This window comes from Haemaphysalis longicornis, unplaced genomic scaffold, assembly GCF_048455015.1.
Source record: "Haemaphysalis longicornis isolate Haplotype H1 unplaced genomic scaffold, Haemaphysalis longicornis Haplotype H1 scaffold_2, whole genome shotgun sequence".
In the NCBI taxonomy this organism is placed as follows: domain Eukaryota; kingdom Metazoa; phylum Arthropoda; class Arachnida; order Ixodida; family Ixodidae; genus Haemaphysalis; species Haemaphysalis longicornis.
Window position 1 is genome coordinate 30,311,028 of NW_027526295.1, and position 22,715 is coordinate 30,333,742.

The window sequence follows — 22,715 nt, forward strand, 5'->3', positions numbered from 1 at the left end:
AGGCCATCATCACGCGCCTGAAAAATGACATATTCTTTCGTCAGCGAAATATCGTGCAACAAAGTGTCAGAAGATGCCTTACTCGTTTGCTTTGGCTCCTCATTGAGGGCGCTGGAAATTATGAATCACGTTTGAAGGCGAAAACCTAGTAATACTTTTAAAGACTTCCTTGCTGCTACATCGTGTTTACGTCTCTGTGTTCTAATATTTCTTTCTTCATCGTTTGTTGCGAATTACATCGACGGGATTGTCCACACTTCAAGCGACAGCTCCTACAGCATCAGAAGTGCCTGTGGCTAGCGTGCACTTCCTCCACTCACGTCCTGTCACGTTCACTTACAACGCAGCACGGAGTAGACAAACTCTCGTTCCTCCACTGGCGACGTAGTGGGATAGCGCTGCGGTTAAGCATTCAGCTCCTTGTTGTGGACACCGAAGTCAAATTTCCGCACAAATTCAAACCTGTTTCTTTATTTTCTCTTTGGGAATGAGAGTTTTGAGCCACGGTCATGAAAACTTTGTGGGCGGTCAGCCTACTACAGCTTCGCGCTAAAAGACACTGCTTGGGTTAACGTGTTCCCCTAATGTCACCAAGGAAACTAGAGTTGATGAGACGGAGAAGACGCGTGAAATTACTTACACATTGCCACGAAGATTTGGCATTGAAGTGGATGAATATTCAGCACTTTGCTGTCGCCCCCAAGCGGCTTTCTGTTGGATAAGCTAGCCGCTCGGACTTACCGTTGCGTGTGGGCTCTTATTCCTCCTCGCTTCTTCCGCTAGCTGTCGCTTTTCCCCTTTCGCACCCGCCTTCCATCCGGAACCGCCTTTTCGTCGTGACAGTATTAGTCGTGACAGTATTCTCACAATCTATGTACCTTTTGAGCCACTTAGCCCTCCACGTGTACCCCGACGGCTTCTTCGTCCTAGAAGTAGCGGAAAAACAGTAATTTCTTCCTATACGCCCTTGCAGAACCGAAGGAAGTTTGCAGACACGCGCTGACGATGCGCACGTTTTCCGAACCGCTACGTTTGCTTGCATGTCTGAAACTGGCTCGTTTTGGCAAACACATCGCAGTTGTGAATGCCGACTTCCGTAATAGCACTGAGTGGACAACCCGATACAAAACTATACCACCGACTTTTACCGCACTACAAATAGGTCGCTTTCTTCGTCTCGGCAGCGCGGACTGCAAGGATTGCTGGCTAGCATCCTTGGGTTCTGTCTCCATATAACGGTAGCGTTCCTTGTAAACATCCAAGCCCCGTATGCATTACATCATTAACATGGGTGGCTCAACACCATCACGCCACGAACTATACAGCGCCTGTTCTGGCGAGGGCAAAGTTACCGACGAGACGTCTAAACAACTGCGTTAAAGCTGCGGCAAGCAAGAGTCCTCTTGTCACTAGCCGTTAGCCTAGTGAAGAGGAAGGACAACTTACTCAAGTTCTATATCGAAGATTGCCGTCGGAGTGCATCACAAAGGTTTTCACCCTCTGCGTCGTATTCATGAATCTATTCAACGTCGTCATTTAGCATCATACTTTTCCTCGGTCGGTATTCGCTCCCGATAATGACCAATCACGATGCATCCATGCGTCAGGCAGAAAACAGGCTTGGGAACACTGGATGATTGGTTTGAAATAGAACGGGTGTAATTCGCCGGTCACTTTTGAAGGAACTGAAGCACTGCCTATATTGAAAGAAACGCATTTAATGATATCAAATAACAAGGCTGAACACCAGTTGTACCACTCCGACGTCAGGAAACAGTGCTAAAGACAGGTAGTACACTCAGGTGCACAGAATCAGTGCTGTATCATATCTTTAGCGATTTTTTTTCACTTAATAGTAATACATTTACAAAACCAGCTGATTGCGGTTTCAAATGTACGTTTAATTGTACAAAATATTCTTTTCTCAGCTTTTTTTGCTAGGAAATATTCATACACGTTGTTTGGAGTAGTGGAGACAAACAAGGCAGATAAGAAAGCAGTTTTAATACTCCTTTCCTTGTGACAGACAAGAAATAACCTCAGGCAGCCTGAAATGAGCAGTGTGAAAAGCAGGGGAAGGAGAATGTGTCTTGTTTCATCAGGAACCAGCCCTGAGATACAGAAAGTGATAAAGCACCGCCAGAGTTTCTTCAGTTTTGTACACAACACGGTTTGTATACCATTGAAGCGCGGAAAATAAATACATTTTAGGCCAAACTATGGCTGAGAAGGCACTATGAATAAGCCTTTGATTTCTCTTAGAAGACTAACCATACATTTCCGAAGGTTTAACATTAACTTGTTCATACGAACGGGATGTTAAAAACGAAGCAACAGGATGAGCTTGCTGATGTTCATGTTCATGGTGCTCAACTGGCTTGTTCACTTAAAAATTTGCGGTGAAACTCAGGCAAATAGGGACATCGGTTGCGAGCGTTGGGTAAGGCCCCTTTATCGCTTTCGTCTCACGGAACCCAAACACTTTACCTTGCTTATGGCATTCGTGGCTTTCGGCTGCTTACCAGCTCGCTGAACAACCTACAACACCGAGTAGAAAAAGTGCTCCCAAACTGTCTTGCGAACCCACCCAGAGCCACAAATTGTTGAAAGGTAGCGAAGGCCATTCTACTGTGTACTCCAAGCGTTGTGTCGTACGCCCAAGACGTTCGAGAAATCGAACAAAGAAATCCCGCTGGCGGTTTGATGACGATGGGAAGACTTTTCAGTGACGTTGGGAGCCGGTGAGATCGTGTCCTACCCCTGTATTCGGCTCTTGAGGACCTCCCGGGGTGCGTATGGGCAGCGCGCGTAGATTTGTGCGCAGTCCCTGTGTCCGAGGCCATGGCGTGCAGCCTTGAGGAGGTCTCGGACCGCAGACTTGGTTCCAGGACCGAAGCTGGACCGCTCGATGCGTTGCTCCACACTTTTGGTCGTTTGCCATTGTACATGAAAAAACAAGAGGTAAGAAAAACAAAGCGATTGTCAAGTATGCCAAGCCCCATCGAAACATTGAAAATTATGTTCAATCTTGAGAAAGATTTCAAAGTTTCTTCAAAATTTCACGGGTACATGTCGTCACTCCGTATGTGACTGCAGTGTCAGTAAGTCATTCTCTGCCGCCAGTAAGGACACAGGTTAGAGTAACACTGGGAAAAAATACCTCACCCTTAATTCTTATTTAACGAAATTGTCAACAGCAAAGAGTTCAGAATAGGTGATAGATGTGTTCATCCACACACGGGCGTGGCATCAGCAGTGTTAACTCGTTGTCGTAATGGTGCAGGAACCCTATCATGAATTTGTTCCTCATTCCATGGGTTGACAAGGACACATCAGTGTCTCTTACGGAAAAAGCGACCATGATATTGCTCCTCAAACACGAAAACTCTGTGTGATGTTCACTCATGTCCAATACCATTTACTCGAGGCTACTTAACCACCACGGCTCCTCATACGTGCCGCATTGATATACCTTCCTCGTTGTCTTACAATCCCGCGGGAACAGCGAGATGACAATTGCGATTGGAAATTCATGGCTTACGCATATTTGTTGTTTTCCGAGAGCTTTATATTCTTCGTTTTTTTATAATTTTTGACATATGAACAGCCTATCACGTTTCATCAACAATTGGATGCGGTAAACATTTCCTTTTCAGTCAGCACGAAGTTTCTCTGAAACAGGAAGGCAAACATGGCAATATATTTTGCTTCCAGGCAATCGGCGTCCAAGTAAAAAATGCATACGGTGTTAACGTCATCACCGCGTTGAACGCATACAGATGTCAAGCTAACAAAACGTACTCGATATTTAGCTTTAAAAAGTACCTTGGCCTGCAAAATGCGAGTAGAAGAAGCAGGAGGAACAGCTTTATTGTCTGAGGGGTCATGAACGCCCTAGTGGGGAAGGAGAGGGACACGAAGGGAGAGAATGATTGAAGACATATCCTGGTTCAAGGTTTAATCCCTTGAATTGCCGGAGAGCATTTTGAAGTTTATGGTTCCGTGAAGATATAGTTAGTAGGTTTCGTGAAGAGACGGGCGCTCAAGAACGCTTATGAAAGGAGTCGGTGAGGTTATCACACCACCTTGTAGAGACCACTGGTTAGTGAATGTTCCTTCATTGCCGCTATCGCTGAGAAATCTGCTGGAACGCGTTGCAAATGCGCTTCTTCGTCGTCTGCAGATTGTAAACGGAGCTTCAACACTCGTTGGCGACCAGTCGTGAAGCGGGCACACCGCCATATCAAATGATATAGATTAGGAATGCATGTATCGTCGCAATACGGTTAGCGTGCAAGCATAAAATTTCAAGCCTAGTTTTTAATGCTGCGGCTAACACACCTGTTACCGTAGTGGTTAAAATGCCTGGATTTTACAATGAAAGCGGAGTGGCAGCTTGGCTGCAGGACATATGAAGCCACAGATCATGCGTGTGCTAAGGATTACCGATAGAAACCTGTTTTGGGGCTAAGTGTTGCTGGGTACAAAATATTTTGTTTGCATCTACATCTGCTGTATACACCTTACAAAAATGTGAACTGTCGGTGAGAGGACTAACAGCGGGGGCGGGGGAGCACGAGCTACCAACTGTTCTGTTTACCTCCGAAACAGCTACATAGTTCCAAACAAGTCTTCAGTTGCGCGAAAATACACAAGTATGGGCAGAAAGCGGAAGCAAAAGCAACCTTGCCGCACGGTCATAAACTAACATTTTTTTAATTTTTCTTTATTTTATTTAGAAATACTGCAGGCAGCATCACTGCCCAAGCAGGAGAGGCTTACAAAAGTTGAATATAGAAAGCATCTTCAAACGCAGCAACACTTGCACATTCCATAATTGATACGGACAAACAAAAAATGTCTTCTGAAATATTTCAGTGCGGGAGAAGTATTGTCCTATGGTTTTGCAGTGATTGATTCTAGATGATCTCTGTGGTGCGGGAAATAGATAAACTTCGCGTGACAGGCCGGTTTTGTTGTCGTACAGTAGATATAGAAATTTGAGGCGGGCGACCTGCCGGCTGAGTTGAAGTGATGGCAGTCTTTATCATTTTTGCTACTTTTGATGATGTCCTGTAATCTGACAAAATGAGCCGTGCAGCAAGAGGCAAAACCGTGACGCAAGACGAGCACTTACGCCACCAATGTGAGACATCCCGCCATTTTCAAGCTAAAAGGACATTCTAAAATGTCAACTCTATGGAGCGCAATCCGTAAGGTCCCGAATTTTTGTGGCGGGCAAGACATGCCAAATATTTCAGCTACTGAGTGAACGTTACCTGCAAGCTAGGCCCACACGTGATATGCAGCAGCGATTTTTATATAACCCAATCACTGAGTCGTTGAAGGACTCCTGAAACACTTTTTGTAACCTTTCATATTTTAAAGCGCCAACAGACGATGCACGAGAAAATAGCTTGCGTTGTCTTATTGTGTATTGTCTGTCTGCGCTTTCAATGTGAATCCCATCCAACTAGCTCAACTTTCCGTTTCATTGTAACCTTTGAAATAACGAAGGTGCTTTAAGTTACGAACGAGCGCGCCGACTTATTTCATCAAGAGGCCATGCACTACTGGACCTAAATTTCACTTTTGTACGCCCACCAAGTAAGTTGGAAAGTCCTTCTTCAATATCCCAGCAATAGTTGTGCCCATCTGTGACGTCACCGCTACAGTATTGCCGATAATGCCCGCACAAGTAACGGATTCACAATTTGCTTCAAGAGAAGATCTAGCAATACAGAAAGTTTTATTTGTATTGGTGAGTAAACCACGAATTTCCGCCCTCTACTAGCGAAAATTACCTTTCACAGTTCACCAAGGCCACAAACCGTCAACGCGCTGTAACAGCGCCCTTTCAGATCCCTTGCCGATGACCGCTTAAGGGGACCATGAAGCCAAAATAGAATTCCGCCCAGTTTCAAAGAATTAGCCTTCAGTAACTTATTCCGATCTATTCAAGCCAGGGAAGATGTTTTAACAACGGAGCTCTTAAAGCTTGATCTTGGTCTGGTGGCGTTAGCAAAAAAATACAAAAAAAAATTCACGTATCTCTACGAAGTGAATCATGACGAGTGGGTGAAGCACTGGGGATCGTTCTTACCGTAAATCAACCGTGGCCTTGCCCACTCGCGCACGTGAATGAGTGACAACGCGTGTGTACAGTATTGGCGGTGAGATCTTTGAGTGGCGCCCCCTGGCTCTGACGTCGGCTTAGGGATTCGCGCCGCTGTCGTCTGCTACACTCCGCTTGTGAGGGGCAACAGTGCCTGGGCTGGAAATCGCCCGCTTCGTTGCTGTAGTGCGTTAAAAAGCGTATTTCTAGCGACTCAGTTATTTTGCCAGCTTCTGACGCATCTGAATAATTTGAAGCTGTATCCCCCACAGCTTTGCAACACACAAAGAGATAGAGAACAACTTTCTTCAGAGTATCGGTCAGAAGATCGTGTGTAACTCGTCCTTTCTTGCTTATTCGCGAGGATCAGCGATCAGGGCTTCTCGATAAGTATTCAAAATGCGTAGGCTTCCCTGCAGTATTTTCGAGATGCTCCTATGAAGACTCAACAGTGTAATACTACGTACCAAGCAGCGGCCTCTACACGCTCATCGCACAGCAGGAAATAAAGCGGCTTTCTTCTGTTTCTTTTGTTGTTGTCTTGTATCGGATTAATGTTTCTTGCTTTTTTTTTCTGCCCCACGCATTATTTTTCTGCACTGTCACCAACTTCTTATTAGGAGGTTTCGGGATGTTTGGGAGCCTCACAAAGGTCGTGTGGATATTTCCTTCATTTTGTATGGCATACATTCCCTTCTTCACAAATTGGCTTTCATTTCGGCTGCGTGCAAGAAGGTGGATATCCGCAGCGTGCTTTGTTTATTCACATGCAAATACAATGAGAAGGTTTGTGCTACGCCACCGCGATCGCGCCCTAAACAACGTGGTCCACAGTACTCGAAGGCGGATTTTGTGCTCCGAATTTCTATCGTAATTATATCGCTATCATAACGAACTGACTCTCAACTCGAGCAATGATGACATGATTACGGTGTTGAAGGCATGATATACTCGCAACTAACGTAATAAATAGTATACCTGCATATATTACAAGACTCGAAACCGAAGAATAATTCCATGTAGCTCTTTATTGCTTTTCAACCCTTCCAGGCGCGAAGAACAAATCCTATTCTACTCGGGATGACGTTCTCTGATTTGAAGAAAATTACTTTTACTCTCTTGTCCTGAACTGAGGACCCGGCCCACTAACCAGATCGATTAAATGTTAAACAAAGTTTTCTCCACCTCCCCTTACTCCTCCTCCTCCTTTTGAGTGCAGTTTTCCTATAACGCATATGCGAATATCGGGAAGATATGGCTGTGCAAAATGTTCCGAAATATCCCTCCAGGTCTTAACAAACATATATGTGTTACTATAAATTTAACGAAGACGTTACTCGTTTTGCTCAATAAACCTCCATACTGGTTAGATGCCTGGTATAGAATCAGCACGCGCGTATATACACACTGGGTTATTTGGCACTCAACCTACAGTTTTTGCAGTCTATAGTGCATGTCGGCAAACTTCCATGCCTTGACAACGTAAAGTGATGTGACAAAACGCATTCGAGCGTTCGGCAAGGTTGCAAAAACTGTTTTACCTTACATATGATTACCGGGAATCGTGATGCCTCCTGCCAAAGCCGACAGCCCTGAAGGCCTAGAATTTGTTTTGGTCTTCCATTTTCGCTGTTGTCGGTTATTAGCACCTGACTGTTCCTTTTGTTCGAATGCTTACATGAGAAGCTGACGCCTAGTTCCGACTCTTCGCGCTCCGCACAGCACCGGCTTCGCAAGGAATGGGGTGGCGCCGGTAATGTTTCTCCCGTAGCGGTATCCAAAACTATACTTTAATTGACACCATGAGCTAGTGTATGCGATTTTAAGCCTATTATTATGATAAAAAGTTGCCCACACGCCAATTCTGGTGCGGACAAGCATCAGACGTTGACCGAGCGCAAAGAAACAGCAGGGAGAGCGATCCTAAGTGAAGCAGACGACAAATGCGAGAATCCCTAAGCTGACGTCACGGAGGCGCGCTTCGCAGCGCCGCCTGTGTTCGCGCTCACCGCCAATATACAATTCAAATCCAACCCATTTCAATCCAATCCAAATCCAATTCAATCCAATCCAATTCAATTCAATCCAATCCAATCCAATCCAATCCTCGTGCTCCTCGTGCATGCGCAACACTGTGGACACGGACGCCAAGGAACAAGCCACGGACAAAGCGAGGTCTTAATGTGCTTCGCACCTAAAACGCACGTGGTGCCTCCTGGCTAGGAGGAAGAACGCGGAAGCCGCGCGTCAGCAAAGAGTGAAGTGCACGCGCTAGCCTCGCCGCCGCGCTTAACTTTACTCGGGAAAGGCGCGGCATAAAGGACGGTTGACTAGAGCAATAAAAGAGATAACGAGGTTTTGCGACGTTCTTGCTAGGTTAGGCTAAGTCTTGACGGGTTAGGCCAAGTTTAGCCGTATTTTTCGACGCCTTCCGGGTCGGTCGACCACACTGACAGCAGATCCAAGAGGGGAAGAAGCTAGGTTGACCCGCAGCTCCGCTATTTCTCCAGCCTTGCACCCCTAGTGCAAGCTGCGCAAATGTTTAACAAAAAATATGCCAGAAGTCTTGAAAAACTGAAATTTCGTGCTACAGCGACGGATTCTCTGCAGGAGTCCCGTAATATCGGCCGGCACTAAACACATAGTTATCGGTCTGTTAACTGAACGTAGCAAGTTAACATTTACGTGATACGATTACAAGATACTACAGGCCCCAATACACTCGCCCAGTCATGTTGCTTGGCGATTCTTCGACGTCACATTCTGTGATCGTCACAAAATCGTCAAAGACGATTTTATGACGTCATAAAATCGTCAAAGACAACTTTATGACGTCACAAAGAAGATTCTGTGACTTCACTGGGAAAGTGGCTTAGGAGTCGCCACTGCTGCCCCTGTACTTATTAATATCTAGGTTACTTATTTGAAGTTTCAGACAACATTGGTGTCGCTGTTATCGGCACAAATCAGACTTTCTAATGAGGCAAACGTATTCTGTCTTCTTGGCCCTTTAAAAAGGGGAACAAAATTTGTGAATTAAGCTACAATTGCCAAGCAAAATTCCAGTGCGGTTGCTTAGCTGATTTCCGACCAGTTTTTGTGTTGGTAGCGCTCTAAACAAGACAGAGTAACATGTCTGCGCATGTTTACTTCGCTCAATATCCCTCAATTGTTTAACGATAGGGAATAGCGCTTTCTGATAAGAAAGACTAGTGGGCTGCATGCAATGACGGAAGCGACATTTTAATGGTTCGATATTGCAATTTTAGTTTTGTTTAAGGCTTTGATTTTGTTTTTCGTTTTGATGATTGTTGGATTTTTCGTGCAAGGCAAGCTAGGGCAAAGAGCGCCAAACAAAAATTAATACGACAAAAAAGTAGGTATTAAAACGTATAAGGCAGACAAATACTAAAATCAATTAAAGGTGACGGTGATGGCTCGTGTGTAGGGCCAGTTTTGTTTGTGCATGACAGGAAATGAGGTTTAAAAACTTAACATCGAAAAAATACTTAAAAAACGCGTTTCACAGAAACCATGGCATTGTCACCCAAACACAACGATGGTTGTAGTGAAATATGTGGTCTGTAGGGTTCTCTGAAGTGGTTGTGTCGGGTTGTGTCGAGTGCCTTGCATGTGACTAGGATGTGAGCTCCCGATAGGCCCTCCCCACACCTGCTACACACGGGTCTTAGAGGCCCAGTGAGCAGGTGCGAGTGCGTTGCATGCGTGTGGCCCATCCGCAATCTGGCCAAGGCGACTTCCGTGTGTTTGTTGCGTGTGTCGGTAGTGTATGGTCCCAAGTGCGGTTTTATTAAGTGTAACTTGTTGTCTGTCTCTGTATTCCAGTCTGCTTGCCATGTGTTGCCATGGTGCTTTCTGATGTGTGGCTTGATGTCAGTGTGGGTACTCTTGGTGTGTGCAGTGTATTTGTAAGTACAGCAGCAGCGGCCATCTGATCTGCAGTCTCATTACCGGCTATCCCAGAGTGACCAGGCACCCAACACACAATCAGTTCAAGATCCGAGGCATATGCAGAGGCAATCGTGTTTAGGACGAGAATGATTACGTAGTTTTTGGATAAGTTTGGGGATGGCAATGCTCGCGCCACACTCAACGAGACGGTATACATGACAGACGTAGGGATGTTATGTTGAATGATACGACTTGCAACAAGAAAAATGGGTTATGCCTCCGCCGTAAAGATATTGGTGCTTATATTCATAGTTCTAGTTGCAGTAAAATTGGGACCGTGGGCAGCACAGGACACGGTGGAGGATGTTTTGGACGCAGCACTGTAAAATTCTTCACAGTCATATTTATCCTGTAAAAACAAGAAGTGCTGCAGAATCGCGCTTCTTGGAACTCGATTTTTCTAAATTTTTACGAACCTCAAGTCACACAGCACAGAACGAACTTGCCATGGGGGTAAAAACGTGCTACAGGATGTGTTATAGGTATCTAAAAAGGAGACAGTCAGTTCAGACACCTGCTCTTTGAATCTGAGTGAGAAAGGTGCAAAAATGGTTAGGTGATTTAAAAAGATCTGGGACGTGGATGTATCATTAAAAACAAGTTTAAAAACATGGGCATCCATTGATGAAATTTTAAAGGCGCGTAACGAGGCAACATAGGTTCGCTGGTGTGATAAGCACCATTTGTCACACTCTGCGTAAAGACTCTGGACAGGGCTAGTACGGAATGCACCACGCGAAAGGCGAAGCCTCAAGTGCAGCACTGAGTCGAGCATTTTGAAAGCTGTTGATTTTATCTCGGCTGTTTCCGTATCGTGCATAGTTCTTTAAGGTGTACGCGTAGCCGTGCTTGAGGAAATGCAATCAATTTTCTCCTTTAGTGCTTGGCTACGGGCCGTCCCGTCACTTATTCTTGTAAAAGGTGCAATGATTCAATTCCCTTCTCTTATAGTGCTTAAAGCGCTAAAAATATCTCGTACGTTAACGATTTTGTGTCTCGCCTCTTCTAAAAATACGACCAACATCCCAGAACCACTGAGCATCACCAAAACGTTCTATCAACCGCGTCAAGGCCTGCCGTTCGCTGCTGATTGGCTAGGGGCAATGAACCCAGTTACGTAATTTATAACCGCGTGCAGTTGATACGTATAAACTTTCCTGAAGACCGAGCGTTCGCGCATAAACACTGTAAGTGATTTAAACCCTAAAGGGTGTGATTCACTGCCTGGAACTAACACGCTAACGCCCACGTGGAAAAAACAAAGAATAACACACTTAAGGGTGTTTTGTCGTTTATAAAACCTTTATACCATAACAAAAAACAATAATACACACTTTAAAGAGTGTTTTATGCGTAATCACACATTTTAAAACTGTTTTTTTTATTTTTTGATGGCGTGTAATGGTGTTGTTATAGGTGGTATTCCCATATAAGTTTAGCGGGCCATTTTATTCTTGTCTTGGCGGCACTGAAGGCCGCCGTAACTGTGTGCACAATCTCTGCGCATGCGCCAGCATCTCGCAGGAAAAAAAACAGTCCCCTGCGTCCGTCGTCTGCGCCCTTACCACCCGGTTTTCGGCCGTGGCCTGACAGACATGAATAATTGCATTGACATTATTTCTGCGATGCTTTGCTTGCCCTAGAGAACTCCGCTTCACCACAAGGGAATGGAGCCGCGGTTGCGAAAGGAGGCACGACGCACGACCTGCCTACGCCGCAGCTCGGTTGCCTGCGAGCACGGATATAGACACAAGTGTGCCCGCGCTTTGCCCATGGCTGAGTCGTTCAGTACAAAAGCCAAACAATGCGTCCGAAAAAATTGTGAGGTTTACGCGAATGCCAATGAGATACGGCAGTACCATAGCGGCGTAGCAGTGAGTGCGTTGTGATGATGATGATGATTAGTGGCTCTCCCTGTGAATCGGGGCGTCGGTTGTCAGCAACCGACTTGCCTGTTTTATTACGCTTACTTTCCCAGCTAACCTAATAGATTTGCTTCCCCCCTCCCATCAACCCCTCTTCCCTGTTTTAAACTCATCACTCCCACCCCCATTTTTTCTCCCCTCGCTGTTCTAAATTCTCATCCGTATGATTACTCCGCCTGCGTACCCATCCCTTCCCTTAATTTGGGATGCTAGCGACATCTATCGGTGAGTGGCCGAACGGCCAAAGTGGAAGCGTTCGTAGAGAGCTGAGCAATCTGTGGCCGATACCAAAACACGGCAGCTGGCAATCACTTCCCTCGCTTTTGATTTCGCTGGGACGGCCTTATGCATGCGCCGCCTTGCCCGCGTTGCAAAGGTGACACACACGGTTGCCGGCATGCACGCCACGCCAACTTATGGGCAAAAAAGGTGTAGATCAATTTACAGTAAAGGGACAGCAGCTAAACCTAATCACGTTTGAAACGTCACCAAATGCAGTGCAGTAGCGCAAGACGCATGATCGCAAGACCGCTTTCATAGCCGCTGTCACGCTGTGTTTCGCACAACAACGAAACTGTAGCCACTTTATCGTCCATGTCCCGACTGATGGTTTCGCTTTGAAATTCGTTGTTATTTTTACATCGTGCTGTGCGAAAGCGTGGCTTGATTTTTCAGGCATGTCTGGCTTTACGTTCTCACTTGTGGCATCGCCGTTCAAATACAATCACGTGTGTCTCCTCTAAGTCTAAATAAGCGCCTTCCGGCGTTGTCTCTGTACTTTATCCCAGCAATCATCGCCCGAAAAAAAAAAAAAGCAAGCAAGTTCACGCGGAGGTCTCTAGAGTGTGCCACCGAATGCAGCCGAGTGGACATCAGCCGTTCACGCGTCTTGGAACATCGGTACCCACCATCAAGTACACAAACGGCGATAATGGTCATTTTCCCTTTTCATAACTCTACACGCTTTCATAAACGTCTATCGGGTTGGAGACTTTAGTGCACTGAGTGCGCGCGTTCGTACTCCTACCTTCTTCTATTCACTCTCGCTCTCTTTTATCTTCAGGGCTGCACTCCTCCAGTGCATGGTAGTTAACCGGGCTCTACACCGTGTTAACCTCCGGGCCTTTCCCTTCGTTTTTTGCAATGTACTTTTTGTGATGTCCTCGTCGTTTGTGATGTACAGTGTAGCTCACCCGAATAGGCGCACCAGCCTGTCCGCGACGGAGGCCGCCTGGGGGCTGAGCCCGTCTCGGTGCAGCTCACAGGCGAGCCGCAGCCGGCACTCGGGCTCCCGGACGTCGTACTTCTCGAGCACCTCGTCGAAGCGGGTCATGAGCGAGATCAGCGCCGGGGCGTTGCTCAGCAGGCTCGCCGTCGAGGGGCGAGATGCAGGATCCAGGAGCTGCGAAGCCTCCGTGGACCTTTTCACGAGCATTCCTGCGGGCGGTTGAACGCGACGCAACAAGTGTTAGGGCGTGCAAACAGCGTTCAGTCGTTCCGTTTTGCTCGAATGTATATCGCACACGATAAGAAGGAAGGCATCGTGGAAAGACACGGGGCACTTTTGTTCGCACGAACGGCGGTACCAATATATGTAGATCGTAATTCATATGTTCGTAATTATTTCTACCAGACACTACTGCGAAGCCCTGCTCACAAGACACATTGAAGCACGCAGGTAGGCAAGTAAAGTCCAGTAAGGCTTCCAACGATAATCTCCCGAGCTCACTTTCCGTACCCCACATTCCCATTATAGGTTAGTACCGCAATGCTTGTGCGTGTTGAGTCAAAACGTTTGAGCACCGCCATTTCAACAACCCGAATAACATGTTGTCTACGCGCGGAGACCAGCTCAGCGCCGCAGAGTGAAGTTGGTTTTCTTTCACTTAATGGCTTCTTAGATTTAGCGCTACAAACCGAAGCTGCTCTGTGCACTGTAAGGAACGTCGTCGTAGATCACCCCAGGTGAGTTACGCTATCTGGTTTTCACGCTCCCACGTTTTTTTGGAGGCATCGATAATATGACTTCGAAATAAGTAGCGTTTGTTTCTAAGTGTTGTTTTTGGCGTTTCAGGCGATGAGGTTAAAAAATAATTTGAAGCTGAAGTAAGACACCCGAAGTTTTTACACATGGAAAAATAGAAGGACAGACAATCAACTTTTTTTTGCTTAGTACATTTCCGCACCTGTGGTCACTTAATGGTGCTCTGAAGAGAAATGAACGAGGTTAGGCAACACGAAACATAATACAAAGCAGCAGTGCGCAACTAGCGATAAGCTCTGCGTGTCGCTAGGGCACGCTGATCGCCTTCGATCGCCTGCTCGCCTTCGACGGTGCGCATGGCTTCCACTACGTCCGATGTCATTGTGCGTTTGTATGATTTGAGGAATTCGATCTGCGGAAAGCTGGAAGTACACCCGAAATGTCGGGAATCAATAGCTACATGCCGATTTGGCATCGATTGTATGATGACTCATTTCAGTAAGGGCACTACAAAAAATTGGCCGCGCATCTGCTCCTTTCGTTGCGAATATCGTCAAAAGACGATAGTCTTTGTAGACAATTGCCAAGGAAATGCGCCCCTTTGCTTTCCCGCTCACCTCTCATGCTGTTCCGGTACCGTCGCGCTCAATCCAAGGTAAACACACTAACGGTTTGCACAAGGCGATTTGAATTTACCGCGTTCCACTGCTACAGTCCGGGTTCCGCGCTGCCAGCGCTGCAGTAAGGCGGAGACGCGCGTGAATGGAGGCGGCCGACTAGGTTTATAGAGCCCCGTGGCCATGCTCCACGTGCGTTGCAAGCAGAACGCGGAACCTAGCTAGTGGAACCTTTCGTTGCTGTTGCCGCGTGATTTTTCATATGCCGCCAGGGGGCGGCCGTTTTCTGCAGTAGATGTAGAATATCATTTGCTATCGAAAAACCAAGCATCCATAATTTTTATAATAAAGGAACACTGTAAATATCTCTTGTGTACTAATTTGCTATCTTATATTTGCGTAATGTCTTGTTTTTGTTCAACAAAGTTGACAAGTATGAACATATAAACCGGGCTTCGACGTTTACATGTGGCTGTGAGTATATAAGACTATTGCGCAATATCAATTTTACTTTGGCCGGGTGGCTGAATCGAGTCACAGACAGACAGACGGACAGAGAGACAGACATACAGACAGACCAAAATTTCTGGGTTTAAGTAGCCCGAGAACGACTACCATCTTTAAAAGCGTCATGATAAAGCCATCTTTTTATGTCTCCCAGAATTTCGTCCTCCTTTGAAGCACGATTTCGGCGTAGTTTTTAGAGAAAAAGATTTTCAATCAGCTCATGTAGCGTTTGCATACTGTGCGAGGGACCTACAGCCTGTACTAGCCAATATGGTCTTAAGCACAACGTTCAACATAGACATATAGCCATCACACAAAAGGTGGCGCTATGCGGGTGAAGCTTTTTGGCTTGAAGCATGCAAGGTACAGTTTCTAAGCCGAAGCTCCGTCACTCAATTGAAGTCAGATGAAGTCTGGTGCGTGTTTTGAGCACTCAAGCAACTGTTAGCGCTCAACACGTGATTTATTGTGGGCTCTCTAAGGCCGGGATCACACTGTTGTCGCAACTGTCGTAATATCTTTAAATAATGACGTCATTTGACGTCTCAGCCAACCGAACTGCGTGAAACGCCGTTTTCTTACGTCCATAGCGCACGATACGGCTGTTACGTCGGTAGTCTGAACATAGCATAAGTGAGCACTATCCACAAAAGTAACCAGAATTGCTGCACCCTGGAGTCCCTAATAGTGCGTCAGGTACACTGTCGTGGCCGCGCGTTCAGTCGGGCGTATAGAGGCCCACCTGGGTTGAGGTTGAGCGCATTCATGGCGTGGTTGGTGCCGGCGAGGCTGGCGGGTCCCGTGAAGACGAGGGGCAGCAGCGGCAGCGCCATGAGCGAGATGGCCAGGGCGATGGGCGAGTACCGCTGCACGCTCTGCCAGAGGCCCTCGCCCACCGACGACGCCTGGTGCGTCTGGCGGCGGTTCTCTCCTCCGGGGGGAGCGGCTCCGCCGCCAGACAGGAGGCACCACAGGACGGTCAGCAGGAACGCCACGGCCACGTTGCGTCTCATGGTGACTGCTGCGCGAAGAATTCCGCTTTCTAACACATCAGAAACTTGTTGTTTCAGAAACAAGCTAGGGCCTGCAACCACCCACACCTTTATGGAATATTGTTTGGACTGGATCCTCTGTGGAAACGCAGCAAATAAATGTGTAAGAGATGCGTTTAAACATTGCCTAAGAGACCCAAAGCGTGTATAACAGGCACATCAGAGCTGGTGGTGGTATACGGATAGGGTACACGGTGGCGACCAGCGCGAATGTGCCTATCGCAGTGGGGTAAGAACCAGCTGTGCCCAGCGCAACTGCCCCTACCTAGTACTTAGAGCGGTACCGAGCCTGGTTGCGCGCACTGCTATAACTCTACCCGTGCTGTACCGAGTAAACTGCATTCGCCGTGAATGGCAGTTTGTCTGGTTTCAAAAATAGGCTATATTTATGGCACGAAAAGGAGTGCTCCACCTTGACACTGCTCGTACAAGCATGCGTTTAAACGCAACATTCCGTTTCGGTTTCAACACCGTGCAGTCGATAGACCGGCCTACGTGCAGTGAACGATAAAATTTCGGCAACTGACGATGTCCCGCCAAGCGTTGACTCAAAAGTTTGGTCTTTGCAGAGGTATCCCGCAATGCAATCACGACGCCCCGCGCTGTGCGGGGCCGCGGTGCCGGTAATACTTTTGAGTCAAGTGGTGCAATTTATCCAGTTTGCTATGTCGACCACATCGATTGCTCACTCGAGCGCAATATGCTGCAGCCGATTCACGGAATAACTTATACTTTGCTCCGGCAGAACATCAGCTTTCACCACTCCACAGTCTTTGACCGCGAAGAAACTTGTTTTAAAATTCCCTTAATTACGATCCGTAGATTGACTCAAGAAGCGACACGTGAGAAATTCCGCTTCAAGTACGTTCGTTATAAATAAAGTTATGGCTCTTGTATGGAATTGTACAAAGAGAGAGAGCGAAAAAAAACCTTTAATTAAACCTGAGGAATTATACAGAAACCCTTTCAAGTAACGAGCGAGAAAAAAACGAACGCCGTTTCTGAACTGCGATTAAGAAAACCTCCCTTAGCCAGCCTAATGATACATGGAATTGATTTCGGTTCGTTATAGATGCCTCATCCGGCATAATTTGTCACCCCCCCCCCCCCGCACACACACACACACATCCCATTACGTTAAAACAACAGCTACAGTCGTATATGTCACCCATGCGCTTCCCCTCGGTACCCATGGGCCGAGTTTGGCTTGAGCACAAGTACTACGAGACTATTTGAGCGCCGTTTTAATTGAGGGAAGATAAAGCATTAATCTAAATAAACATATTGCAGCAAGGTAGTATTCACTGGACGACGAGAACGAAGGCAAGGGGAATGGCTCGAGAGTGAAAGAGGACGCTGACGACGAAGGTAGGTAGGAAGGTAGGTTAACTGTGGGTTAACAGGTAGGTTAACTGGATTATTCAGTGGAGAAGTTTGAAGCCAATGTGCCTCGTATATTCCATTTTACCAAAGGAAGGGTCATTACTTCGGGACTAGTGCTCAAACGAACGACAACATTGACGACGGCTCCGGCACGGCTTTATTACCCCTCCATCAGTGTAGATTCGTTTGTAAATAACTCGTAAATATACCTTTCCGCTCGTGTATTTGCAATCGAATGTCTCGAATACCTTAGCAATTCTTTACAGCGGTGCTGCTATAGGCCGGCTTCTGGCCAAAACTGCGTGCGTAGACAAGGAGTCACGTCGAGAAATTTGAAGAAAAAAGCAACTTTCTTGTTTATTATCCGTAGCTCTCAATCTTGAAAGAAGTATCTTGCGTATCTTGAAAGAAGTCATGCCGAAATTGGCTTCCAAGACGACTCTATCATGTCGCCAAACTGTATTTGCTTGTCGCAAGTAATTAGTTCGCAGTGAAGTTTTAAACCTTGGAAAATGCCCGCCTGCTGTCAATACCTGGCCGTCCACGTATAGGGAATACGGGTAGACGAAAAGACTGTAGCTGTTGCTGTATCTAATGTATTCCGAAACGAATTGTATGAAAAGTAGTCGCTAAAGCGGCTCTGACATTAGGGTGAGGTTCATTTACTTTTCATACCTAAGTAGTTTACAATTGAGTGGTAAATATTGCAGAAATTTCGTGTGCTTTCAATGCACGGGCTTCTACGGGAGGCGAAGGGACTGCCCCACTATTGCCCGCTGGAATAAAGCATTAATCCTTCTAAGTTTCATACAGGTAATTCAGGAGGAAGTATGGTCTGTCGCAAAGTACAAATAAACGAGTTTTATTTTGTGCGGTCCTTGGACTGCGCCCTTGTCAACGAAGCCGCACGCAGCTCCTCTGGTATCCACATTCACAGAGTGGAATACATTTTTACACCAAAACTTTACTCATATCGCCCCGCGGCTCCGCTGTCGAGGTACATTTGCCCTGCGCCGTATTCTAGCAAGGCATCACATGAATCGAAGGGCCGACCACCGCCGATGGCCGGGTTTGCCGCTGAAGTCGCCGCTGCCGGCATGGCGCATGCGCTGTACGCAGCTGGTTCTTGCGTGACGACGTGACTAGCCGCGTGAATTCGAGCTTGACGATGAATGAGGGCGTGGCCGGGCCGTCTTCTCTGAGCGTTGTGCGTGAGCTAGAGGCAATGAGCGGCCTTTGGCACGAGGCGCCTGACCACCCCGCGGATATCGCCCGACGAGCCGTTCGGCTCAGAAAGCGCCTGAAGGGGGGTGGGGACCATAACCATAGACAGAGGCAGGTTTCGGAGAATAGTGTGAAAATTATTGTACATCAAAGATTAACCAAGTGCAACCAAGACAACCAGGCTAAGCCAAGATTTCGCTTTGCGTATACAGGTTTAGCTGAGCTAATCCTTTTTTTTAAGTACTACGGCATAATAAAGGCTAATTTAAACACGAGTTCCATTCATAACCAACTTTGAACTGCACTGTAAAACGAATGGGTGTCAACAGCTGTTTTAACACCAGGGAACTTAGCCAAACACCGTGGATCCAACTATTGCACAGCTTACATTGCATCGTCAAATCTACAACCACCTTTGGCGGTGATTCTTATGAGAACACCTGACTTCTCGCCCTTTTGTGACTTTTACATTAACCCCACATTTTCTCACGCCAGTTTTCTGAACAGGTTATAGCAATGTAGCGCAGTCTCTATTAAATTTATTGTTGGTGTTTACATGTGTGCCTTTTAGAGCGTCCATGTTTGTATTAAGATTTATGCTGTTCTTAATTCGCTCCTCAGAATGCTGTATATATACCGGAAGTTCCTGGCTCAGATTTTCGGGTATTGTTGCTGTAACCGTCACCGCTTCGTTACGCATGGCTGCACCCTTTTGGCGCGGCCGCATATGCGAACACCAAGTGTTTATTCGATTAAGCTTTATGATAAATTACACACAATAAATATTACCGCATAGCGTTAGGGGTCCGGTGTCGCGCTATAGCCGGCGGCGTCGGCGGCGTTGACGGTGAGCGAAAAATATTTCTGAGTTGAAGCTGCCGTAGCGCCACCTTAAACACCCGCTGAAACACCGGAGCGTTAAGTTTTTACCTCCAGAAAAATTCTCATGCGTTGCGAAAGGGCCCGATAACGCTATAGCGTTTCACACTTAAAAGCGAAGCTTGAACTGTAGTTTTTCATCCCATATTTCCCGTTTTCTCAGACATGCTGCAGGTGCAACTACTCATACAGAAATGACACACACGACGATAAAACCAGGATATATCGACCTCTGCACGGCAAATTGTTTGAGCGTTCTGTAAGCATCCTTTATTGCCGATTGGATTTCTGCAAACTAGGTTGTTTTCATTTGTGACCTACCTATCCCAAATAAGCTAACAGGTTTCTGCAAAGAAAATTTTGAAGTTTTGCACACTTTCGGCCACATGTCCTAATTGGTGCATATTGTCATCTCGCACAGTGATGTCATCAATTTAGATTTTTGTTAAAAGTTCGAAAAGTTGTAGTGGTTACAAAATTTGCTTGCAAAACGATGACAACACACGGGGTCAAAACGAAAGTGACTGCTTGTATTAGGTTCTTTCGCGCCAACCATTTCTTATTATAGGCAAAATGTGCTGGAGGAACACGTCCCGTCTAAATAACAAAAAGAGCAAACACTCCGATGTTGCCAAATTAGGCTCAGACTTTTGAAATATAAGACGTTTTTTTTAAACTTGGCAAAACCTAACATTGAGGCTGCTTATGCAGTGCTTGTAATTAACTTAGGTTCACTAAAAGAGAATTGCATGCTGAGTTGTCGCCACAGTTTCAAGGATGGGCACAGGTCTGGATGTGTCATCTGCTCAGAAGCAACTCGTCTGTTTTGTTGTCGTCCACCACAGACGCCATATGAAATGTCTCAGCATTCTGAAGCCAGTAAGTCCCTTTCTGTTAAATGATTGTACGTTGCGTAGACCTTTTCAGGTTCTTGCTACTGGAAGCCGCCATTTTATCCCTCGGGTGCGATAGCGCCGAATCAATTGGCAGTAGACAGAATTGTGTAACTGCGCACAGGCTGCACGATCTAGCAAAAGCAAGATGTAATCAACGTTCAAAGAATCACCACGTCTATACGATGGGCTTTTCCCAGAAGAAACATTAGGAATTGAATTTATTAATTACACTGTGTTTTTGTCTGCTACTCTTCTGACTTCTGTGAAAATTATGAAACACACCACAGCTAAATTGCTACCAATTATTTAGTCACCACCCATATCGACAAACAATGTAGAGGAATATGGAACCATGTTATATGCGAATAGCGATAAGCTGCCTGTGCATTTTGACGCAAAGAAATATGTTCACGTACAGCACAGCCAAACTTTCTCCGACTGACAGGCACAGTACTGAGTATAAAATTAAAAAAAAACACGCAGAATTCTCGCGGGACGTTAGCTAAAATTTACTACTAGGTAATGTCCACAAGTCAAATATTCATCTTGTTGTTGAAAATACTCACAAAACAGGGACCAAGGTAGAAAAAAGACGACGCGGCGCTGCAAAAGGCAAAAAAAAGCAAAACGATGACATATCAAAAATCGCTAAGATCGCATTTTATTGCCGTTCCCATTCAACTGCCGTGTGCACCCCGTTCTCTCTATGTTCCCCATGAAAGTTGCTGTCATGGTATTTACCTTGGGCGAGAACAACGCACCATGTGAGGCGTTGTCAGTATATATTTGTGTTTTCCTTGCAACAAATCAATAGTTGAGAGTTAGCGCCGTGTCGTCTTTTTTATACCTTCGTCCCTGTTTTGTAACTGCTTTCAACACCAGGATGAACGGTTACCAGCTAGCCCAATTGTTCGTTCTACTGCAGTGCACTTAAATATTCAGAAATTATTTCAACAATAAATCGTTGGAAAATTGATGATTTCAAACTTGAAAACCCTGGTTATTCAGGAAACAGCCTCAATGTGCTTTGCAATATTGTTCCACAAAGCACATGCCCACAGAAATCGCACTATCAAAAAAGTCAAATCGGTGTTTCAGTAGCTTCGCAAGAAAAAAATACTCGATCGCCATAGGCAAGTGTTTTGCCAAAAAATCTCAATTTTATTCGCAATATTTTGTCAGTTTCTTAGCGGAACCATTATGGAATTTGCGTATATTCAGCAACTTCTGTAATACTTTCTTGCCCGTGTCGTAAGAGAGCGCCTACCTTTTGCGGTTCACTTCAGGACTAAAGCCTCTAGGCTCTGGCGGGCGTTTCGTATAAACGTACTTCCTCGCCCTGACTTTAGATGCGATATTAACAGCCCTTTTGCAGACCTTTTGCGGACCTTTATTTTACCAAACCGTGGGCTATTGGCGCTGAGCACGAGGAGGCGGGTTCGTTTTCCGGCCGCGGCGGCCGCTTTTCTAATGGAGGCGAAAAGCCAAAACGCCCATGTGTACGACATTCCGGAGCACGTTAAAGATCCCCAGGCGGTCAAAATTAATCCGGAGCTCCTCTCCCCCCCCCCCCTCCCGACTACGGCGCCCCTCATCATCTGCGTTGCGTCGGCGCCTAAAACATTACAATCATTCAATGAAGGCTATTCGCGGAAACAAAAGCGTGTTCTTGGACTGTGACACCGTTGGAAAATCGGCTGGGAAGGCGAAATGCTTTTTGAAGCGATTAGATCATTGTAGAAGTGCGGTCTGCATTATTTTCAGCCATGCTATTTCTTTTTTCCAACAACAAAATAAATAAAAACTTGTTTAAACAGCCATCATTTGAAAATGGCAGCCCTGTTGAAGAGATCGGGCATCGCATTTGTTTAAACCGTGTCTTCAAAGGAATGTCATCAAATACTTTGTTTTACAACTATCCGAGCTTCCCAAAATTCATGATCCAATTTTTGTGTTCCCTCGCGGTGCGACGTTGGTGACAAGCTGATAAATATTTTATCGCGATTTGAGTCAATGAATCCGAATCGTCACACGTGTTGCAAAGCAGTTAACTAAACATTAAAGCATTAAAAGGAATGTGCGCACAGATGAACCCGCGACGACTATTTTCGGTGCGAAAATAACGAATACAGTAGATTTTTCATCCGCTTGTATGAATACA

The 22,715-nt window shown here is 46.1% G+C and overlaps 1 protein-coding gene across 1 annotated transcript; it reads right to left on the minus strand.

Annotated features, from left to right (window-relative positions):
* Positions 1-2,026: 2,026 nt before the first annotated feature.
* On the minus strand, positions 2,027-16,135 carry Osi17 (DUF1676 domain-containing protein Osi17). Its single transcript, XM_077696431.1, has 3 exons — positions 15,863-16,135; positions 13,206-13,449; positions 2,027-2,923 (listed from the first exon to the last, which is right to left on the minus strand). Exons 1-3 carry the CDS (start codon positions 16,131-16,133, stop codon positions 2,755-2,757), a joined length of 684 nt encoding a protein of 227 aa, XP_077552557.1. The 5' UTR covers positions 16,134-16,135; the 3' UTR covers positions 2,027-2,754.
* Between the last annotated feature and the right edge of the window lie 6,580 nt (positions 16,136-22,715).

Excerpts from the sequence above, each read along its gene's own strand:
- Osi17 (XM_077696431.1), bottom strand. The coding sequence starts at position 16,133 with ATGAGACGCAACGTGGCCGTGGCGTTCCTGCTGACCGTCCTGTGGTGC. Across the intron at positions 13,450-15,862 it reads TGCGCTCAACCTCAACCCAG|GAATGCTCGTGAAAAGGTCC; the intron begins GTGGGCCTCTAT and ends AACCGCCCGCAG. Across the intron at positions 2,924-13,205 it reads AGGCTGGTGCGCCTATTCGG|TGTGGAGCAACGCATCGAGC; the intron begins GTGAGCTACACT and ends AACGACCAAAAG.